The sequence below is a fragment of the Diabrotica virgifera genome, chromosome 7 (assembly GCF_917563875.1).
Source record: "Diabrotica virgifera virgifera chromosome 7, PGI_DIABVI_V3a".
NCBI classification, from domain to species: Eukaryota; Metazoa; Arthropoda; class Insecta; order Coleoptera; family Chrysomelidae; genus Diabrotica; species Diabrotica virgifera.
The window spans coordinates 26,321,229-26,346,809 of record NC_065449.1 but is presented as its reverse complement, the minus strand read 5'-3'; the positions used below and the strand labels follow the sequence as shown (position 1 = coordinate 26,346,809).

Sequence of the window (25,581 nt, the reverse complement as noted above, 5' to 3'; positions counted from 1 at the left end):
CTACTAACATCACTATTTCTTTAATTTCAGAGTAGTTCTAGTCTCAAAGAATCCGCAGATGTTCCACCACAAATAGATTCAAAGCTTCCAGAGAGTTCAATTTCTACCTCTTCCTACGACACGAGACAGTTTCGTCCAAAAGAAGAACTAAACCCGAACAAGAAACAAGGCTACAGGAAAAAATCTAGAAGAGACAGAGCCAGTACTAGCGAAGAGAGTGAATTTTTCTCCTTAAAGAAGAGCCGAGCAAGGTCCCAGGGGTTTACTCTGCTTCAAAATCAAAATAGAAATTCTTCTTCTGGATACGTATCATGCTCGGAATGTTCGTATGACTCTGACACTTGTACTTGTGTATCAGCTGATAAATGTTACTGTAGTTTGGGTCAGAAGAATACATCAAGAAAATTAAAGTAAGTTATTTTCCTTTGTGCTTACATTATTTTGAATTAAGTAACCTATTACACAGGCCAACAAACAAAATTTTGGTTCAAAACTGTTTTGAATTTAAAGCCAGCCACTTACGGTACTGCAGTGTCGTTCAATTTTGTCGAATTCGACCAATTGGCAAAAATGTTGATCATGTGTGACCGTGTATCTAACAAAATCGTACAATTTGACCGCAGACAGACTGGCCTGTCTGCTGCAGTACTGCAGAAATTGATATAATCGACGATATTGTTCAACGACACCGCAGTACTGTTAGTCCTGTCGCCAGGGGGGGTACAACGGCCTCGTTAATTCAGATGGACTTACTCAAGTTTTTTTTATGTATTTTGACCCGTAGAACACGAATTTTTTGGGTAACAGTTGATCCGGATGTCGATAAGATTGTTATAGACCAAGAACTTGAGGAATCAAATAACAGCGATTTTTGGCAAAACAAAACAATATTTTGTATTTTTTGGGCCATTTTAAGTAAAAAATATTTCTATAAGTTTTTTCGTAGGATGCACAGTTTTCGAGATAAACGCGGTTGAACTTAAAAAAAATCGAAAAATTGCAATTTTTGAACCCGAATAACTTTTGATTAAAAAATAAAATAGCAAGTCTGCTTACCGCATTTGAAAGTTTAAGTCAAATTATATCGGTTTTGATTATTTGCATTGGTAAAAATTTATTTTTTTATTGTTTAACAAAGCTATAAACACGTAGGGTTTCCCGTGCTTTTACATGCGTTTTAACGCATGTAACGTAGAAATAGTCTTGATTGCACTAGTACCTATTCTACCTACTCGTTCGATTTTAAATGAGAAATCATAGAAACATCACTCACGCACTAGTTGTTTGTAGCTTTGTTTAACAATAACACAATACATTTTTAGCAATGCAAATAATCAAAACCGACATAATTTGACTTGAACTTTCAAAGGCGCTAAGCAGAATTGCTATTTTATTTTTTAATCAAAAGTTATTCGGGTTTAAAAATTGCAGTTTTTCGATTTTTTGAAAGTTCAACCGCGTTTATCTCGAAAACTGTGCATCCTACTAAAAAACTTGTAGAAATATTTTTTGCTTAAAATGACCCAAAAAATACAAAATATTGTTTTGTTTTGCCAAAAATCGCTGTTATTTGATTCCTCAAGTTCTTGGTCTATAACAATCTTATCGACATCCGGATCAACTGTTACCCAAAAAATTCGGGTTCTACGGGTCAAAATACATAAAAAAAACTTGGGTAAGTCCATCTGAATTAACGAGGCCGTTGTACCCCCCCTGGCGACAGGACTATGTAAGTGACCGGCATTATAGCTGATATTTTTATTGTTTTTTTTTTGTGCTGACACCAAGTTTGGTTTGTATAATCAAACAAAGTCAAATTGATTTATACTTCCTTTTTTCTTTTTCTTTGAAGCTTCTTATGTAGCTTGTTTTGCGATGAGTCGCTTGTAGAGCTTCTCGGTGAACTGACTAACACTAGTCCTCCATATTGTTGGTGTTCCTGTGGCCCTGGTAGAGTTTTTCATCAATTCACCCTGTTCCTCACTAACGTCTTCCATATTTTCCGGGAAGTAATCAAGATGACTGTTCGAAAAGTAAATTTTCAGACTCATCAAACATTCCAATTGTTTAAACTTTTTTAACATGTTAGCTACAATATTACCATAGTCTGAGTCTTTTGCATTTCTTATGAATTTACTTGAATGATAACCATGCTTCTTTCTCATTTATGGTAATTGTGGTTTCAAAGTTACCGGAGAACATCATTTTTCAAATGTCGGCTCCTACTACAAAGACGCCTTCTTTAAGTTTAGCTTCTAAAAGGTTCGGGAACTTTTGGCAGAGATACTTGAAGCAAGGTCCATCTATAGACGATGCCTTTACAAACTATTTTTATGAGGCCTAACTTTATATGTAGAGGTGGTAGGAGAATGTTTTTAGGATCTACAGGGTTTTTGAGAAGAATCTCTTCATGTCGTCTGGCTTTAAAGACTGGTCCTCACAGGCCAGTTCGTTCTGCACCAATGTCGATTCTTAGCTAGACTGCCATATTTACAAAAGAAACATGGAAATTTGGCAAAACTACCTTGCTGATCAAGAAGGGTGCATGTTACTTTTAAATCGCCACATATCGCCCAACCATGAGCAGAATAGCCAATTATTGTATTCAACACTATTTCTAGGTTTTTATAGCTCCCTTTCATATGTACAGATATGTACAGATGTAGATGCATAAGTGTTACCATTGTGTAATAAAACAGGTTTTAAACTAGCTTTGAACGAATCAATAAAGTCACTAGTCTTCTTTTTTTATATTCAACGCCGAATTCATTTACCAGACCTGGAATGTCTGAATGGTACACTAAATCACTTTCTTGTTCAACAGCTTCTGCACCCTCTTCCTATACACTTGTACTTGTGTCTGGGCTGATAAAAGGACAACATATCTACTGGATTCAACTGCTATTAAGTATTTTTTTAGTAGTGTATAACCAAGCAATTGAGCTTTTTCTTTTGTTAAGACAAGATCCTTAACTATACCTACTAAAATCGCAATAAAGATGCACTAGAAATAAACAAACCACGACACCTTGATAGTTACGAGGAGCACTCCCAAATCATAATTTACATTGTAAATCCCAAATCATGATTTACAAAGTTTATATATTGTAAATTATGATTCGGGAGTGCCCCTCGTAACATTCAACGTGTCTTGGTTTGTTTATTTCTAGTGCATCTGTATTGTGACTTTAGTATAAGTTGTTAAACTCGATCTGTTTAAATAGTTTAGGCTCTATATTTTCTGTAGTCCACTGGAACTCTTCATCATCTTACTCATCTAGCTCTGACTGCACATCAGAAAACGTTTCAGTTTGAACAGAATTCAGATCATTTGGAGGTTCTAGGACCAGCAAATCTACATCGTACCCTTTTGGTTGAATGGCCAAAAATAAACCTTCTTCACAAAATCTATAATGTTTCTTTGGTGTTTTGGTTTTAATAATAAACTCACCACTAGAGAGCGGAATATATGCAAAATGCATATAGATGCATATATTGCATATTTTCAGACAACAAACACAACATTGCATATTTAAGCTAAACACGATTTATTTTGCATATTTTAAAAATAAATTATATAAAAGTTTAAAATTTTCCTCTCTTAGTTGGAATTTTATAACTTCGATATGAACGAGCTCGTTATTTATCTATCTATCGCTCATTATTATCTATCTGGACTTTTACATTACTACCTGAATTTAACAATTATGGGTGTTCCCAGAAAAATATTATTTTATTAGCGTAACAAGTCGTAGGTACCTACCTGCTTTTAAGGGTCTAATATTTATTTTGTCAGTTTCCGGCCAACATTTGTTTAAAGTAAACGTTGTATCGTATTTAGTGTTTTTGAAGTGATTGGTATATATTAAATTTACATATGTCTACCATTTAAAAAAGTGCTTGGATAAAGTGTTTTCCCGAGTTAAAGCTGGAGACAAAGTATTTTGCAAGGCCTGTTCCAAAATCGTAAGTTACATTCATTTTCACATTTCATTTTTTAAATGAGGAACTGACAAACAAAAGCATCATGTCCCACAAAAGGGCTGCTCATTGTCAAAAAATTCCCGGAAATACAGGGATTACAATTAGAAACAAATTAAAAAATGTTTTAAAAAAAAATGAGGGCTTCGATTGTTTGAGGAAAGTTGTACGTATTTTTGAAGGCAACTTTTCTGAAGATCTTACGACTTGGCAAATTAGTTTACTGCCTAAATTAAAATATTGTCCTATAACATCAGTAGATATAGAACGAACTTTTTCTGTGTCCAAACACGTTTTTAGTGATAGAAGGCAAAAGTTGCTAGTTGAAAATTTTGAAAAATATTCGATTATAAATTCATACTATAATTTAGATTCTTAATTTAATTATAATATCAGTTTTTGTGTGTCATTTCATTTGTTTTTATGTGAAAAATAAATATGTATTAAACATAAATGTAGGTTGAATTTTTTAAACATAAATGTTTATATTTAATATATTGTTTTATTTTTGAATATTTTTAATATGCATTTGCATATTTAGACAAATTTAGAAAAAATACCTGCACATTTGTAGTAAAAGTAATGCATATATAGATGCGCATATTTTGGTTATGTTGTGTTGCATATATTCCGCTATCTACTCACCACAAATAGAAAAAAAAATCTCAAGAGGATTCTTACAACCCCGATTAGGCATTTCACTGCCCATGTGTAATGGAAACCAGAAAGTAAGCTTAGGTTGACAATAAACATAACACCAGTTGTGAATAGATAGTAAATGTGTTTCGGCAGTATTTGCAAACTCTTCTACATCCAGTTCAAGTATTTTACAATTCCATTTGAACCATATCAGCTTTTAAAGTCTTCCAAAATTTAATGAATTATTTAAGTGTAAATTTGAAGAAAATTGTTAGTGGACCACGTAGATAAAAATATCCACGTAATAAAGTCCGAAATCCGCCAGCCACTTTGAATTAAAAAGCATTTTCGGAACTAGTTTATGACTACAGATGCAAAAGGGCAGTTGATATAATAAATAACATTTTCTGGCATTTTTGTTTAGATTGTTTGGAGTATTAGAGTTTATAGAAATATCTGAATAAGTACTATTTAATTTTTTGAATTTATTTTCGTTTTAAAAAAGTATTATCATCAGTGGCCTGCTTTTGGCCGCCACTATAATCGGCCGCCTGTGTACGATGCACACTTTGCACACATGGTAGCTGCGGCCCTGAATTTAAGTGTAAATTTGAAGAAAAGTGTTGGTGATACCGCTTAATAAGTATAATATTTGAATTTGACACCTTAAAAACATAAGAATAAGGTGTTTTACGTAAAAAAAGTTTTTTCATCGTTGGTCTGTGGTATTTTGTATGCCAATTTAATTAATTATAGTGGCATCAAACAGCGGCCATTTTATTTAGACCAAAATTATTTTTGTTTTTCTTTATTATATACATTATTTTTAATATCCTTAATATATTACGTTCTTCTAGGTGCAGTAATTTAATGTGCAGAAAAGAAGAGACGTGCAAATGTAACATAGATTCCTCGATAGTGTTCTGCGAATGTGACACTGACTCCTGCGCAGAAAGCAACAAATGCTACTGTCCCAACGTAGGAAGTACTCCTTCAATAATGGACACGCTACACCAACGAGGATTTACATTTACGCAGGAATCAGACCATCACAGACATAAGAAGTTATGCAAGAAAAGCTCCAACACGAAGAGTACCAAAAGTTTGGAATATATACTTAATCCCCCAGAAAAGTATTACGAGAAATTAAAAGTGAAAAATAAGTTTGGTACGCAGAATTCGGTACCGATATTAGGGAGGGGTCTGGAGGGGAAGGATTATGACCAGTTTGCGTTGTTAAATGGTGGTCTGAACAATTTACATGGAAGGGTTTTGTATGGTAATGGGATTGGACCGTGTAGACCAGTGACTGTCAAAAGCTATGGATCTACTAAAAGCCAAAGATCAGGTAAGTGTTATTTTCTCTTAGCGTAACCCTGTAGTTCTTGATATCTTGTTCCACTGCTCTGTATTTTATATCTACGACGTAGATCGTGTATACAAATATTTGTGATTTTGATTAAACTTTATTCGAAAACCAGAGCATAATATGGTTTACTTATACACACCCAAAGTTATATGGAATCATCTGATATTTTCACTATTTCGTGCGAATTTAAAAAAACGAACACACGAAGTCAAACAATATTTATTTTAAAGCAATTTAATAACAAATACATAACAATTAAATAAAACAATAAAGTATTTAACAAACAAATTGAAAGTAGTTGTTTCAAAGTCAATAGCATACAAAATTTCAATGTAAAACGAATGATGTTTAAATTGTTTTTATTTATTTTTTTTTTGCGTTTTGTGGTAGTCAGTGTTATCACCTCTAGTCCTTATGCAAGCTTCAGATTGCGTGGGCACGCTCCTAATCAAATTATCAACATTTTGTTATGGTAGGTTGCTCCATTCTTCAAGAGTAGCTTGTACTAACCGTGCGGTGTTTGTGGATTATCCCGGCGAGCTCTAATTTTTGTTTTAAGCATATCCCACTAATACTCTATAGGATTAAGCTCGGGTGAGCAAGCAGGCTACTCCAAACAAGGGATACCTTCTGCTTCAACGATACCTGTAGTCACTTTAATGGTATGTAGAGGTCCATTATCATGCAATAAAATTAATTTTTCTCCTGTTGCACCTCTCCAGAGCCTCGCTACAGGTTATCAACATACCTGTGAACAGTTAAAGTTGATTGGATGCAATTGCAACTTCTTATTCATAAAATATTCACCACGAACAGAATACCAGATGAGTGGAGGAGAGCGATCATGCTGATGTTCTTCAAGAAAGGAGATAAGAAAGACCCAAATAATTATCGAGCAATAGATCTTTTAAATACAACACTCAAATTGGCAACAAGAATTATAGCGACAAAAATAAACGAAACGCATAACTCTGCAAGAGAAACAGCAAGGATTTCGGACAGGAAAATCATGCACGGATGCAGTTTTTGTAATAAGACAAATTAAAGAAAAGTCCCTGGAATACAACAAACCAGCATATATATGCCTGATAGATATGAATAAAGCGTTTGATAGAGTGAGAATTCGGGACGCGATACATTTATTTTATGAAAACGAAATATCACTGGATTTAATAAAAACCATTGAGAATTTAAATCAAGATAACATAGCTATGGTAAGATGTAAGGGAAAACTATCGCAACCTATCAATTATGAAACTGGCATTAGACAAGGAGATTCGTTGAGCCCATTAATATTTAATATGATAATGGATGAAATTATAAAGAAAGTTAAAAAAGAAGAGGATATAGAATGGGAGAAAAAAAATAAAGATAATCTGCTACGCCGACGACGCCATAATAACAGCCGAAAATGAAGATGATCTACAAAGATTAATTAAAGAATTCGAAGATACGGTTCTTATATACAACATGGTGATCTCAACAGAGAAAACTAAATCGATAGTAATATCAGCGGAATCTAGACGATGTAAATTGGTCGTAAATAACAAAATAATATAACAAGTGATGGAAACGGAATACTTGGGAATAAAACTGTCAAGCTACAGAAAAGTGGAAGAAGAAGTACAAAAACAAGTGAACATGGCGAACAGAGCAGCAGGATGTCTTAACAACACAATCTGGAGAAACGAAAACCAGGATATATAAATCGACAATAAGACCGATAATGACGTACACAGCGGAAACAAGAGCAGATACAGCTAAAACACAAAGACTGCTGGAAACATCAGAAATGAAAGTCTTACGAAAAATAACAAACCAAACTCTAAGAGACAGAATAAGAAGTGAGGAAATACGAGCGAGATGTGGAATAGAAGAAATAAACATGTGGACCAAAAAAAGAAAGATAGAATGGAATCAACACATAGAAAGAATGACAGAAAATAGAATAGTACGAATAGCAAGAGACAAATCGTCAAATTGAAGATCATGGGGACGACCGAGGAAAAGATGGTCATTGAGCCGAAAATAGGCATTGAGCCTATTTATAAAGTAGGAAGAAGGAGAAGAAGAAGAAGAAGAAGAAGAAGAATACTTATTTATTTATTACTTCCTTATTCACAGAGTATTTGTTTCATGGTGATTTCGAAATAAAAATGGCCATTTATGGTGATATTAAACTTGTTACATGCCATTTATATATATTATTTAAACTTTAACTGTTAAATATTAAATAGTAAGAACTTCATTTAAAGATAATCTTCATTATGACATCAAAATACATTAGATTACTCATAAAAATCCTCATAACTATAAGTGAAGATTGGTGTATCCCATATAAAATTTATAGCGCATTTACAACCCTCCTTCATAGAGAAATCTATAAAGTGTAAAACGCGTCTGTGCAACAGTTGAAATAACGTTTCACTATATACTTTATGAGGGCATAAATTTGTGTTGAATAAACTTTCAGATACGACCGAAGTAAAAGGATTTGCTATTTTCCACTCTGGCTGGTTTTTGATCAAACAGACGACAAAGTATTAAAATGTCTGCGTTTCGCTGATGATATTATTTGATATAAACAAAAAAAAGAATTAGGTGATGTTGCACTCTACTAACCGGAACTCGCTAGAATACGTAGAAACAGAAAATATAAGCCTTTATAAGCCGAAAGCAAAACACGCTTTTAATATGTTAGTTTTCTGTGTATTTTTTATTTAAGCAAATAAACCCTCAACTTCTAATGGTCAAAAGCTATGCTTATTCTATTTTTCATATCTGATCTTGTAAAGGCTTCTGGTATACAAGGTTTTTTATCTATTGTGCGTTCCACCTTGACTTTACAGTACAGGTTCTTATGACCAACAGTGATGCCAAATTTTATAAGAAACAGGTTTTAAGCACACATACTTTTTTCTATAGGATAACTATTAATAACTTAGGAATTAATATTATTGCCATATTGTGGCTGTGAGGGGTTCTAAAACATTTTTTTTTTCGAAAAATACCTTTATCTGAACAAAATAAAAATAATTTTGTATAAAACATTTAAACTTGACTGACAATTTATTTGATATTTTTCTTGACATTACTTCAGAACTGTGTATACTGTCAATACATAAATTAACAACCATAGAACAACATCCACTTTTAATGTTGAGTATTCTAACATTCTTAACCAAAAAAAGTTATTACGCATATCGATTATAAAATTGCTGATTACTTTTCGAAAATGACTATCACTCACAAAAAAAAAACAATGAAAAATATTGTTTTACTTGACTGTAACGGGTTAGTTTTAATTTAACATTTTTATGGACCTACATTTTTAGGACCTTGGTAATGTCCGATTGAAAATTATTTTGAAGAAAATCGGCATCGCCGCGCTAAAAACTCCCGTAAGGATTGTATTGCCGTATGTTCGTGTACTGTAAAGTCAAGTTGGGACAGACAATAGCACCACATGAAAAAATTTATTTTTGACAAATAAATTCCGGTGATCGCGGTGGCCAAACAGTTGGTCCTCCTCTGCCTATACACCTCGTATAAAATTTATTATTTTGGTAATTTCTGAGTAAGAGTAGTGTGATGAACTATAATCTTCATTGTTTATCGAATATTAAGTGGGACATTATGCAGTAGTAACGGCAAATGATTATTCATAAAATCCAGATATACAGGGTGTCCCCGAAAATAGTGCGTTACTTAAAGGCGTAGGTAGAAGGCACCATGTAGAGCAAAAAAGTCTTATAACATTTTTATCTAAATTCACCCGTTTGGCCAAAAAACGAAAATACATTTTGGCATGCAAATTGAAATATGGCAACTCTGCAATACAAAAAGTTAAAGGTACATGGTCACAATTAGACAAAATAGTGGATTCCTGTTTATAACTGTTGTATCTGTAAAGTAATAAAATGTAAATATCAATGAAACCCTTGTCCATATCGGAATACCCCTAGGGTTTACATTACAACCTGTCGTGGTCGCCTCAACATCAAACAAAAGGAAGAATTTGTTTCGTTTGATATTATACCAACATCCGGATATTTCGCTTAACTTATTAGTTTTATTCTGTACCAAAAGAACCAGTCTTTCTCGAGGAACGAGTGATTATCAAAACAACGGGGAATCGGTAGGTAATCAAATTATATCAGTTACTTTGTAAAGGGTAAGTACTGTTTTCATCGTTACGAGATAGATTGGAACATTTTTTGTGTTTAGTGTGAACGTGATTGTGTTTAGTGTTTAGTGTAACCGTGAAAATGTTTACTGTCCCAGAATATCATCATAATATGTTGGTAGCTGTCCAAATGTATGTGCAATGTGCATCGGTATCCCGAAAGGCGAGCTCCTAATCCTCGAACTTTTGTGAATGTTTCTCAAAGATTATTAGAAACGGGTTCTGTTCTACCGAAAAAACAATAGCGGAAGAACAAGAAATAACTATAGATTGAATGTAGAAGACGACATTTTAGATGCTGTGGAGAATAATCCAAATGTAAGCACACGAGAAGTGGCTAAAATGGTTGATATCGAAAAACGTTGTTTATAGAACATTTCGGGAACAACTTCTACATCCATATCACTATCAGAGGGTACAAGATTTACACCAAGGTGATCTTCCTCGACGATTAACATTTTGTAGGTGGTTTAAAGATAAACTCGTCAGAGAACCTGAATTTCCATCTAAAGTGTTATGCGCGGATGAGGCATGTTTCACGAGAAATGTGTATAATTTTCATAATTGCCTCATATGGAGTGACGAACATCCTAATTTAATACATAGGAAAAATTTTCAACGAAAATTCAGCATAAATTTATGGGCAGTAATAATCAACAATCGCTTGATAGGACCACATGAATTACCCAGAACTCTAAATGGAGTTCATCTACAGCTCTATCATAATGTTTTGCAAAATGTTTTGCCGGTACTGCTTGAAGACCTGCCATTGCAAACACGCCGTGAAATGTTGTTTCTTCATGACGGAGCCCCAGCACATTTTACCAGAGTTGTAAAAAATCTTCTGGATACCACGTATCCTCGTCGTTGGATTGGTAGGAATGGACCCATTCTTTGGCCTCCCCGAAGTCCCGAATTCAATGTAATGGATTTTTATTTTTGGGGACATCTGAAATCGTTGGTTTATGATAACCGAGATGAAATCCAATCAGAAGCTGAATTACAGGAACGAATTTTTGATGCTGCAGAAACCATTCGACATCATTTAGATAACTATGGCATTACTAACAACTGGATTCGTCGTATCGATGCATGTGTTCGCGCAGGTGGAGCTCACTTTGAACATCTATTATAAAGAATATTGTCAAGTAAGTATAAACTATATCTAATTTAATATTAGTTCACAAGTAAGCAAATCACTGATAGTCCGAAAACACTGTAAAAAACTAATTTAGAATTATTATTAAAGGTTGTCTGTTGTATTTAATTTCCACTGTAAACTATGTAATTCGTTAAAGCCCTTAAACACTTTTAGAGCTTAATAAATACATAACACAATGTAGTTGACATAGTTAAAAGATAAAGTGTTTCTTATTGTAAATAATTAACATTTTATTAATTCGTTTAAAATTATTCCATATTCCACTACATTTCAGAAAAACATTACAAATAATTTTTCTTGGTTGCATTAATTGCATTTTGGGAATTAAACCATAGTTACTGAAGGAAGTAGGCGCAGAATTTTGGTCTAATGCTATTTAAATGCATTCATTTTTTTAGAATCTTGAGAAAACTAATAAGTATTTTTGAAAACTTTAGACGCAGAATGAAAGATTGCATTATTACCGAGGGCCGAAAGTCCCTTAGAATAAACAAAAAGTTTTTTAATGAGATATTTGAAATTAAAAATCACACTAAATTTTCTCTTTTTTACCCCTGTAACTTGTTAAAATAAACATTATAGTTTTCAGGAACCTTCGGCCCCCGGTAATAACGTAATATTTCATTCTGCGTTTAAATTTTTCAAAAATATTTCTTAGTTTTCTCAGGATTCGAGAAAATGAATGCATTTAAAATGCATTATAGGCGATATTTTGTGCTTATGCCCTTAAGTATAAGTAATAATTTTCTAAAAAGTAGAATTTCGAGCCTTAATCCAAAACCTCAATTAATTCAGATAATAGCAAATGAACCATTATTAAAGCAACAATTATGTTCAAAGTAGGTAAACAAGGTAACCCATATTTCAGATGTCAACAACCACCCAAACAGAGTAAATAAACATGGGGTTGTGCATGGGGTTCCATTATGTTAAATTTCGTAAGTCACAATTGTATGGAGAACAATGTAATTTTTTTGTGGAAACGGTTAACTTAAAAAAAAATGTTATAGGACTTTTTTGTTCTAAATTGTGTAATATATCCATACTTTAAAGGAACGCACTATTTTCGGGGACACCCAATTCACAAGGCCTTGTGTGGGCCAATCACATAGTCCCCAATATTGCTACTATTCCTGGATCCCGCGTACCAAATAAAGAATTATTAATAGCAAGCTGAAAATTTGTTCATAGCGTAACGGTGTTTAGTCGGACAAACTTTGATGTATGGGAACACTGGAACAGGGGAATCTTTAATTATGGAACATGATAAACCTGTCATCCGGACAAGTTTATGATTATGAAAAATAGCAGGCTGTTTTTAAGTTTATTCAATAGCCAACGTTATATTATATATGAAAAAATATTTGTCCGACAAAAATGTTGGGCATTTTAACCAGTCGGACACGTAGAACATGTCAAATTACCGGCATTATATTGGCGATAAAGAGCAGTCTGATTTTTGTATGAGAGTTTAATGAAAGTATAAAAAAATCAATTGGAAGTTCTGTCCAACAAAATTCATGGGAAGTTTTCGTAATCCGACATTCAAAACTGTCTATATCTTACAGGTTTATTGGGATACCCAGGTCTTTTATATCTCTTATTAGGTCGAGTCTTGTTAGGCTGTCAAAAACTGATCAGTCTCTGTCCGTTGTCATTTGACTCGTCGTGTTTGCTATGCTTTCCTACTGTATTTCTGTAGATTGCCTCTTTCCCCACTTTTGCATTTACATCTCCCATTATAATTTTGACGTCATGTTTCGGTATCCTTTCATATTCCATTTCCATTTTTTCATAATATATGTCTTTTATCTCTTCATCTTTTTCTTCGGTAGGGGCGTGTACATTTAAAATGCTTATATTTCTTTTTTTCCCTTTTAGTCGTATATAACACATCCTCTCCGATATGGGATTAAAACCTTTTCTTTTAGACCTTTTCTTATAATAAAACCTGTTCCCAATATCCTATCTGCTCCTCCACTTTTGAAAAAAACCACATTTTCTAATTCCGATATTTCTGACCTCAATTGTTTTGTTTCTTGTACCGCTACAATATCCAATTTATATCTCCCTACTTCTTTTACTAATTCCTTCATGGCTCCTTCCTCATAGGTGCCGCGTACATTCCATGTTGCCATTCTCATTTTCTCTTTTTTCCTTTTTTCCACTCTTCTTTTTTCTTTACCCATTTCTTTACCTTTTTCATCATTCTCTACTGAGTCAGACTTTTGATCTCTTGTCTTTTCTGACTTATGGTTTTGTTTTGCCTCGTTATCTTGTTTATACTTCGTATTATCATTTTCCAATCTCATGTACTTGCCCGTTGCTTTAGTCGTTATACTTATTGGAGTCGTTTCTGCATTCCTTTTTAGTTTTTTGGGAGTCCTCTCTGGCTGTTCTGTGTGCTTTCTGTCAGTTTACCATTATCCTTATCCCATTTCATATCTTCTCCATTAATATTTAGCTTCATATACCCTATTTTTGCTGTATTACCCTTATCTTTTTCCTCCTTCGCTATTTTCCTAATTATAGCCTGTATCTCTCTTTCCATTTTTGTCATGTCAAACTCTATATATACTCCTTGTCCTGTTATGTTTCTAAGTTTACTTTTGTTCCTTAATACCGAGATTTTATCCGTCATATTTTCCATTTCTGCCAGACATGATTTATCACCAATTTTATTTTTCCCTCAGTTTAACCTTTAGTTGCAGATTTGCTTCAAAAATATTTGTCCGACAAAAATGCTGGGCATTTTAACCAGTCGGACACGTAGAACATGTCAAATTACCGGCATTATATTGGCGATAAAGAGCAGTCTGATTTTTGTATGAGAGTTTAATGAAAGTATAAAAAAATCAATTGGAAGTTCTGTCCAACAAAATTCATGGGAAGTTTTCGTAATCCGACATTCAAAACTGTCTATATCTTACAGGTTTATTGGGATACCCAGGTCTTTTATATCTCTTATTAGGTCGAGTCTTGTTAGGCTGTCAAATGCTGGCTTGAAATTTATGAAGAGGATGTGTCGGAAAGTCGATATCATGTTCGTAACACTTTTCAATTGACTGTGTGATTATGTGTATTGCGTCTATTATTGACCTATTGCGTCTATCTTTGACAAATTTTGTGTCTTTGTCTTTGTGGTACTGGAAAGGAAACGGTTGAAAATGACAGATTTCTATACTTTTCATTAAAAGATATCCAGATCATTTTCACAAAATCCAATGAATATTGCCAAATGAAAGGGAGGAATCTTTCAAGCAGTCGACCCTGTATAGTTTTCCATAATCAAGTCTAGTTTTTGTAAACATGTTACAACTAATTTTGTTAGTCTTTGTTGGAATTTCACGAGTTTTCACGAGCTATAACATAGTAGCCTTGTTAAATTATCGATAAACATTGTAGAGTAAAAGGACTGCCCCCCCTCTGAGTTTCACTCCATTACCCTACGTGAAAATATATTGTAGGGCATAAATGGAAACGCCGTCATCATGGAAAGACCTTGAAACTTTACAAAGCGCTCTCACTGCGAGAATAAAAGAACAGGAAAGGACTAGACTAGCAAAGAACCATGTTCGTATTTTGTAGGGGGTTTCTTTGTTATCCGCGTGTGTTCGTCGCTGAATATATCTACTAAATAAATTAATCGAGGCAGAGATATTTCCTAGGGCTTCGTTCCTTATTTTCTAATGGGAAATTTCTACTACGTTTAATAAATTGTGTTAATATTCCAAGGAAGAGAAATAGGGCAGTCAATGAGGGTATTTGGCACCGAATTCCATCCTACTACATCGATTTATTAATATTTTCACAGTAAGTGTTATAAAAAAACAAAGAGATTCTTTCCTTCATAAATCTTCTAGTTAAAATACAAAGAGAGATATGGTAAAAAAGAGTTTGTTTTTTTTTGCTGCAAGCTGAAATCGGTGTATTCAACTTGAAATAAAAGAGAAACTGTCGATTTTAGGTGTATAATGCTATCAATACCTTTTGTAGTGCTTGAAAAGACCCTTAAAATGAGTAATTAGTAAATGTCGATTACATTCAAACTAAGCGAGATATTCTGCAAAAAACTTGATGACTAATGTGTTTTAAGAAGAAATGAGAAGTATATTTAACCCCTTATCCATCAGAATTTAAATACAGCCTTTTCCTTTTACAATACTTTTTATTATAGTGTTATTTTTATGTTCAAAAAGTTGGACTGGATTAAAATGAATGGTTTTTGAAAAAAAAATAAGGTCAAATTATAGAGCGCATTTTTAAATTTTCTTAAAAATCTTCCTTTTCCTCCATGTAACTCGAAAAAATAAGAGATACGAAAAAAATATACCACACAAAAATATAGGGCTTTTCCAAATAAAATTTTCCTATTTACTTTTCATTACTGTATCTCTTATCAATTTTAAGTTACATGGAGAAAAAGAAAGATTTTTAAGAAAATTTAAAAATGCGATCTATAATTAATTTGATCTTTTTTTTTTCAAAAACCATTCATTTTAAACCCGTCCAACTTTTTGAACATAGAAATAATACTATAATAAAAGGTATTGTGGAAAGAAAACGATGCATTTACATTTTGGTGGATGAGGGTTAAAATTATTTCTCATTTTTTCTTAAAATACATTAGTTATCAATTTTGTTTGCAGCATATCTCGCTTAATTTTAATATAATGGACCTTTAATAGCTCATTTTAAAGGTCTTTTCTATAGCACTACAAAAGGTATTAGTAGCATTATATACCTAAAATCGACCGTTTCTCTGTTATTTCAAGTTGAATACACCAATTTGAGAATGTACCAAAAAACAAACTATTTTCACCTACCATATCTCTTTTTGTATTATAACTATAAGATTTATGAAGGCAAGTGTCTCTTTGCTCTTTTATAACCTACAAAAATACAGTTTTGTTAGTCAGATGCAGAGTTTTTAAGATATACGCAAAAAACCGTTCAAAACGGTATTTTGTTTCAATGAAAATGGCCAATTTTCAACCACGAATATCTCAAAAAGTATTGAATTTTCAAAAAAAAATTATAGAACAGTTTTTGCTTAAAATTAGGTTCTCTAGCGAATTCCGTGGTAACTTTAACCAAAAAATTTTCCATTCCCAAGAAGGGGTGCGAACCACCCCCAAGATAAAAGTACACATCGGCATAGGGTAGACCTTGAATTAGGAGATAAGTAGAGGCTAGGCCCAAATTTTCATTAAAATCCATGCAGTAGGATAGAATTCGAAGGTAATATCCCATTGACTGGCGTAAAAATGAAGTTAACGAGAACCTTAAAAAGATAGATGGTCTTAAAAAATAATTATAATTATCATATACATATGGATTATTGAAGTTTTTTGAAAAATGTATTAAAATAATTTTCAATGTTTTTATTTACATAAAAATATACCCGCATTAACTACTAAGGGATATTGGTTGTATAAGAGTGTGACATGCACAGACAGTCGAGTCAGATACATATTACCATATAAAAATACTTTTATATAAAATACATGTTTTAAATTGTCACTAAGGGCACAGAGTAACCTTTTCTTCTGTTATTCTGTTCACTCGATATTATTATGTTTCAATGATAATAGTGTTGCACTTGGTATTCATCGGAGCAGCCTCCTTGTTGAAGATATGCTTGAGGGTAAGTAAAATATGTCCTGTTTTGAGTCGGTTGATGATGACTTGGTTTTTTCTATTACTGGGTAATGTAAGAAAGTGTATTTCCTACTTGAACTAGGCATTCTTTGAGTTTGGTCGCAGTGTGATTCCAAGTAATTTGCCATGTTCTATAGATGTAGCCTTTGATGTTTACTTTGTGATCAGTCCAAGGTATTTGATTTATGATAGCGATATTTTGGTCTTTTATTGCATTACTTTCAATATACAGTGCGCTGGAATTAGTGTTACCCCCCCTTATTAAATTATTTATTTTTAGCACATAAGCAAAACGCTCGGACAGGTCGATTTTTAAAATAATCAAAGGATATTACAACATCAACGTTTCGAACTTTACTCGATCCCTCTTCAGGTGACAGGCACAACTTTGATTTTTTTAAATGAGAAATTACATCATGTAACAGCTCATTTATAAGCGATTGAAATACTAATTATAAAATGTATAATACTTTAATCCTTTTTGAAAGCGTAGGCGCAATATTTTCATCGAATTGTTTTTAAATGCATTCATTTTTTTTTCGAATCCTGAGAAAACTAATAATTATTATTGAAAAATTTAAATGCAGGATAAAAGAGTACATTATTACCGAGGGCTTAAAGTCTCTTAGAAGAAACAAAAAGTTTCTTTTGAATGATATATTTGAAATTAAAAATCAGACTAAATTTTCTCTTTTTTTTTCGCCCCTGTGACTTATTAAAATTATCATTATAGTAATTCTCAGGGATTTTTGACCCTCGATAATACTGTACCTAATATTTCATTCTGCGCTTAAATTTTTCAAAAATAATTATTAGTTTTCTCACGATTCGAAAAAAATTAATACATTTAAAAATAATTCGACCGAAATTTTGCGCCTACGGTCTCAAAACGGATTAAAGTACTATACATTTTTGTAATCAGTATTTCAAAAGCTTTTAAATGAGGTATCACATGACGTACTTTCCCATTTAAAAAAATTAAAGGTATGCCTGTGACCTTGTAGCACAATTAATTTTATGAAACAGCCCCACGCATGGAAGCCATTTTATGAAACACGACAAAGAATGGAAGTCATATGGGGCCATTTTAATGTAAGACAAAAGATAGCCCCTGTTGTTTTATGAAACATGACTAATTAAGAATTGGACAAAATTCGTGCTACATAATTTATTAAGTACCTCGGTTGCTACTGTCTCAGAGATTTTAGGGAGTGGATTCTTTAATAGATGTTATGATATATTCTTATTAGCTTAGAAAAATTAGAAAGATAGAAAAATCGGAATATGGATGTGAAATAAAAAATAAAGAAAAAAATAAAATATTGGGCGCCACTGGTTACCTAAAGGACCAGAATTTATACAAAAAAAAACAAATATTAAAAGAAAAATGGTATTAAATCAAAATAAAACAGAAAATAGTCAAATAAAAAAATATACATAATATACAAAATGTTATAATGTAACTTACTTCCTTTACTTTACACTCAAAATTATATACTCAGTCAATGTTTTATCGTTCTTACGATTCAAGAGAGAAGGAAAGAAATAATAAATTATAGGTTGAAAATCAAACATTATTTATTAAAAACAAAAAAAATTAATCTCTGATCTCTCTGTTATAATTAGAGACCAGATTACCAATTAATCAAAGATGAAAAGAACAGTTTTACAAATATAAAAATTATACCTTAACAATTAGTGTCCTGGCTTCTTCATCGTAGCTTGATTGGAAAGTCCAAGGCGCTATTGCACTCGCGAAACACTTACTTCACTGTCGTTAATTACAGCAAACAGCAAACAGTACATTGTTTATAAACAAACATTATTATAGAAAAATTCAGCTTTCACTTGAAGATAAATAGTTTAAAAGTTCGTTAAACTGGATCAAATTTTACTTTTACTCGAATAAAATTATTTAGTTAGACTCGAACATGATTATTGAAAGTTCATTAACTTTGACCAAAATAAAATATGTGAGCATACTACATGTTTTAACTGCATTGTTAAACATAGCAATGAGAAAATTGAAACTCTTCTCTCCTACTTCTGGTTCTGACTGCTTAAAAGAAATTAGTGGATACCAACATTGGTATAAAATGATAACGACGATTTGCTTAGAAACAGCGGGAAAATCGCCGGGGTTCACGATACACCATCACATTCACCGGGCTGGAATTAACCTAGCCGGCTGGGAAACTGGAAAACTACATTCCGAAACACTTAATGGAACTCAACTCCATGACGATGACCATAAGGGAACCAAAACTCAACTTAACTCGATGGTGGCCCTGGTGGAACTCAACTAAACATGATGATGGCTTCTACTGAACTCGACTGAACATGATGATAGCCTATACGGAACTACTATCTAGGACCGCTAACTCGATCCTTCTAAAACTTGGGTTCCTCTCCCAAAAAAAGGTGACTTCCTACTTAGACCAATAGGAATCATACCAGATATTTCTCTACCAATCAAATGGTCAGAAAAACTCTCAAGACATCCCTCGAACGCCATGATGGTTTTACCTTCAACAAACTTCGCAATAACAAAATCCCTCGAGTTTACACGAAATGCGATGACTCATACAATATTACAGTTAGTTTTGAGAACCAATATTACTAAAGGCATCGGCTTATTTTAGGTTGAGCCTTCCGGTTGCAATACACCCTCAATAAATTTGTGTCTGAGAAAGTCATAAAAATCTTTCCTCTTCTAGACTGCAACAGCCTAACAGCATAGCAGGGGTTCTTCCTGTAGCTATTTGGATATACCGACGAACATATAACCGACATACCAAAACTGTAAATATCATAAAAACCTTTTAATACTCTGAGTCCCTACTTAACGTGGTACCTCTTTGAAAAATATTCCGTTTACAATTTTGTAGGATATAAACAATTTGGGGCACCTTTGTACACCAATTTTCAAAGAATTGTACGAACAACGAAACAAAGCATCCCAAACCCGTGAGAAGTGGATAACGCCATACTCTGCATTATGCGGAAGATCGATATACAGGGTGTAGCGAAAGTGTACAACTTTAAACTGAGTCGGAATTCTCAAATATTTAGACGGAGGACTTTCAGCGTGTTTCAACCTGGAGAGGGATCGCGTAAAGTTGGAAACATTGATGCTATATAGTTCAGAGAAATAAGGAAAAAAAATATCGTGTTGGTGACACATCCCCCTCCAGGCTGAAACCAAATTTTTAGAGTAATATGGTTATCCATAATAATAACCTATATGTTTCCTGCAGCCGATTTTGATGATATACATAGTTATAAACAAATGAAGATCAAAAAACGGTAAATTTTCGCTTTTTTCGTCTCTTACTAAAAAATTGGGCATTTTTAACAAATTTGAGAGTAATAAACTCATAAACCGTATAAAAAACTTCAATATGGCGTTCGCTGAATATGTCTATCCTTATTGGTTACTTAGAAAATTGCCAAATAAATAATAAATTTTGAGTTTTTATAAATATTCATAACTTATGTAAAAATTAACTTAGAACCTTCTTATTACATGGAATGCTGAGACTTATGGTGCTTAAATTACACCCTAAATTCCAAAGCAATTGGTCAAATAGTTTAAAAGTTATTTAATTTGTTTATCCAAAATTAATTTTTTTTGTAACACTGTAAGTCAGAAAATGATGAAGTTACAGTAATATTTTGGATAGTTTATGAAAGAAGAAAATTTACAGTATTAATTTAATTTAAAAAAAATGACAAAAAATAATTATAGATATTGCAAAATAATTTTGCAAAAACATGTGAATTAAAAAAATGGGGGGCTAACTTTGTCCCTAAATGTCCTAGAACAGTTGTTTTTCTTTCTAAATGTGTATAAAAATTCAGTCTTTCTAAATATGAAAAAATAATTTTTCTACGGGTAACGGTTAAAAAGTTATTCTAATTGTTTATAAGTAAGCAAAAAATGGACATGTTTTTGCAAAATAATTTTACACTGTTTAAAATTATTTGTGTCATTTATTTTTAATTAAGGTAATAGTATAAATGTTCTTCTTTCATAAACTGTCCGAAATATTATTGTAACCTCATAATTTTCTGACTTAGTGTTTAAAAAAAATGAATTTGGGAAAAATAAATTAAATAACTTTTAAACTATTTGACCAATTGCTTTGAAATGTCAAATATAATTTAAGTACAAGAAGTCTCGGCATTCCGCGTAATAAGAAGATTCTAAGTTAATTTTTATCTAAGTTACGAATATTTAAAAAAACTCAATATTTATTATTTATTTTGCAATTTTCTAAGCAACCAATAAGGTTGGACATATTCAGCGAATGCCATATTGAAGTTTTTTATACGATTTATGAGTTTCTTACTCTCAAATTTGTTTAAAGTGCTTAACTTTTTGGTAATAGACGAAAAAAGCGATAATTTACCGTTTTTCGATCTTCATTTGTTTATAACTATGTATATCATCAAAATCGGCTGCAGGAAACATATAGGTTAATAATATAGATGTCCATACTACTCAAAAAATTTGGTTTCTGCCTGGAGGGGGATGTGTCACGAGAAAAACCTTATTTCTCTGGACTAATAATATACTATGTATAAATATTTTAAAAATAGACCTGTCCGAGCGTTTTGCTTATGTACTAAAAATAAATAATAAGTTAGTAAGGGGGGTTAACACTTATTCCAGTGCAGTGTATTTATATTGAATTTATTTATATTTGCTCCTATATACATTTATGGACGAAATCATTAGAGCCTATTCAAACAAAGCGAAAAAATTTAAAATAGGGTACAAAAATTTACAAATGGTGAGGATTTCAGAAGGAGCATTCGCGGACGATGTGATGGTAGTTGCAGATTCTGAACAGAGAGAAAACAAAAGTAAAGAAGATAGAAGCCAATAAAAAATGAGCATTTCAATGACATTTTTCAGTACTTGAGCATTAAGATAGAGTATTCGGGAGATGAAGAAATGGAAGTAATATGGTCATCCATAATAATAACCTATATGTTTCCTGCAGCCGATTTTGATGATATACATAGTTATAAACAAATGAAGATCAAAAAACGGTAAATTTTCGCTTTTTTCGTCTCTTACTAAAAAATTGGGCATTTTAAACAAATTTGAGAGTAATAAACTCATAAACCGTATAAAAAACTTCAATATGGCGTTCGCTGAATATGTCTATCCTTATTGGTTACTTAGAAAATTGCCAAATAAATAATAAATTTTGAGTTTTTATAAATATTCATAACTTATGTAAAAATTAACTTAGAACCTTCTTATTATATGGAATGCTGAGACTTATGGTGCTTAAATTACACCCTAAATTCCAAAGCAATTGGTCAAATAGTTTAAAAGTTATTTAATTTGTTTATCCAAAATTAATTTTTTTTGTAACACTGTAAGTCAGAAAATGATGAAGTTACAGTAATATTTTGGATAGTTTATGAAAGAAGAAAATTTACAGTATTAATTTAATTTAAAAAAAATGACAAAAAATAATTATAGATATTGCAAAATAATTTTGCAAAAACATGTGAATTAAAAAAATGGGGGGCTAACTTTGTCCCTAAATGTCCTAGAACAGTTGTTTTTCTTTCTAAATGTGTATAAAAATTCAGTCTTTCTAAATATGAAAAAATAATTTTTCTACGGGTAACGGTTAAAAAGTTATTCTAATTGTTTATAAGTAAGCAATAAATGGACATGTTTTTGCAAAATAATTTTACACTGTTTAAAATTATTTGTGTCATTTATTTTTAATTAAGGTAATAGTATAAATGTTCTTCTTTCATAAACTGTCCGAAGTATTATTGTAACCTCATAATTTTCTGACTTATAGTGTTTCAAAAAAAATGAATTTGGGAAAAATAAATTAAATAACTTTTAAACTATTTGACCAATTGCTTTGAAATGTAAAATATAATTTAAGTACAAGAAGTCTCGGCATTCCGCGTAATAAGAAGATTCTAAGTTAATTTTTGCCTAAGTTACGAATATTAAAAAAAAACTCAATATTTTTGATTTATTTTGCAATTTTCTAAGCAACCAATAAGGTTGGACATATTCAGCGAATGCCATATTGAAGTTTTTTATACGATTTATGAGTTTATACTCTCAAATTTGTTTAAAGTGCTTAACTTTTTGGTAATAGACGAAAAAAGCGATAATTTACCGTTTTTCGAGCTTCATTTGTTTATAACTATGTATATCATCAAAATGGGCTGCAGGAAACATATAGGTTAATAATATAGATGTCCATACTACTCAAAAAATTTGGTTTCGGCCTGGAGGGGGATGTGTCACGAGAAAAACCTTATTTCTGTGGACTAATAATATACTATGTATAAATATTTTAAAAATAGACCTGTCCGAGCGTTTTGCTTATGTACTAAAAATAAATAATAAGTTAGTAAGGGGGGTTAACACTTATTCCAGTGCAGTGTATTTATATTGAATTTATTTATATTTGCTCCTATATACATTTATGGACGAAATCATTAGAGCCTATTCAAACAAAGCGAAAAAATTTAAAATAGGGTACAAAAATTTACAAATGGTGAGGATTTCAGAAGGAGCATTCGCGGACGATGTGATGGTAGTTGCAGATTCTGAACAGAGAGAAAACAAAAGTAAAGAAGATAGAAGCCAATAAAAAATGAGCATTTCAATGACATTTTTCAGTACTTGAGCATTAAGATAGAGTATTCGGGAGATGAAGAAATGGAAGTAATATGGTCATCCATAATAATAACCTATATGTTTCCTGCAGCCGATTTTGATGATATACATAGTTATAAACAAATGAAGATCAAAAAACGGTAAATTTTCGCTTTTTTCGTCTCTTACTAAAAAATTGGGCATTTTAAACAAATTTGAGAGTAATAAACTCATAAACCGTATAAAAAACTTCAATATGGCGTTCGCTGAATATGTCTATCCTTATTGGTTACTTAGAAAATTGCCAAATAAATAATAAATTTTGAGTTTTTATAAATATTCATAACTTATGTAAAAATTAACTTAGAACCTTCTTATTATATGGAATGCTGAGACTTATGGTGCTTAAATTACACCCTAAATTCCAAAGCAATTGGTCAAATAGTTTAAAAGTTATTTAATTTGTTTATCCAAAATTAATTTTTTTTGTAACACTGTAAGTCAGAAAATGATGAAGTTACAGTAATATTTTGGATAGTTTATGAAAGAAGAAAATTTACAGTATTAATTTAATTTAAAAAAAATGACAAAAAATAATTATAGATATTGCAAAATAATTTTGCAAAAACATGTGAATTAAAAAAATGGGGGGCTAACTTTGTCCCTAAATGTCCTAGAACAGTTGTTTTTCTTTCTAAATGTGTATAAAAATTCAGTCTTTCTAAATATGAAAAAATAATTTTTCTACGGGTAACGGTTAAAAAGTTATTCTAATTGTTTATAAGTAAGCAATAAATGGACATGTTTTTGCAAAATAATTTTACACTGTTTAAAATTATTTGTGTCATTTATTTTTAATTAAGGTAATAGTATAAATGTTCTTCTTTCATAAACTGTCCGAAGTATTATTGTAACCTCATAATTTTCTGACTTATAGTGTTTCAAAAAAAATGAATTTGGGAAAAATAAATTAAATAACTTTTAAACTATTTGACCAATTGCTTTGAAATGTAAAATATAATTTAAGTACAAGAAGTCTCGGCATTCCGCGTAATAAGAAGATTCTAAGTTAATTTTTGCCTAAGTTACGAATATTAAAAAAAAACTCAATATTTTTGATTTATTTTGCAATTTTCTAAGCAACCAATAAGGTTGGACATATTCAGCGAATGCCATATTGAAGTTTTTTATACGATTTATGAGTTTATACTCTCAAATTTGTTTAAAGTGCTTAACTTTTTGGTAATAGACGAAAAAAGCGATAATTTACCGTTTTTCGAGCTTCATTTGTTTATAACTATGTATATCATCAAAATGGGCTGCAGGAAACATATAGGTTAATAATATAGATGTCCATACTACTCAAAAAATTTGGTTTCGGCCTGGAGGGGGATGTGTCACGAGAAAAACCTTATTTCTGTGGACTAATAATATACTATGTATAAATATTTTAAAAATAGACCTGTCCGAGCGTTTTGCTTATGTACTAAAAATAAATAATAAGTTAGTAAGGGGGGTTAACACTTATTCCAGTGCAGTGTATTTATATTGAATTTATTTATATTTGCTCCTATATACATTTATGGACGAAATCATTAGAGCCTATTCAAACAAAGCGAAAAAATTTAAAATAGGGTACAAAAATTTACAAATGGTGAGAATTTCAGAAGGAGCATTCGCGGACGATGTGATGGTAGTTGCAGATTCTGAACAGAGAGAAAACAAAAGTAAAGAAAATAGAAGCCAATAAAAAATGAGCATTTCAATGACATTTTTCAGTACTTGAGCATTAAGATAGAGTATTCGGGAGATGAAGAAATGGAAATCAAGTCTAAAATAGAAAAGCTATGAAAACTTACTATTTAATGAACAAGGGATTAATAGGTAAAAGAGAAATTTCACATAAAACCAAGATAAATTACAAGATGATA

General features: G+C 31.8%; 1 protein-coding gene across 1 annotated transcript in view; it reads left to right on the top strand.

Annotated features, from left to right (window-relative positions):
- The window catches only part of LOC114328695 (uncharacterized), a 100,969-nt gene that overhangs the window by 58,048 nt on the left and 17,340 nt on the right, over positions 1 to 25,581 (top strand). The window contains 2 exon segments of the mRNA XM_050656105.1: positions 45 to 414; positions 5,509 to 5,968. Coding sequence (XP_050512062.1) covers positions 45 to 414; positions 5,509 to 5,968 — 830 coding nt within the window.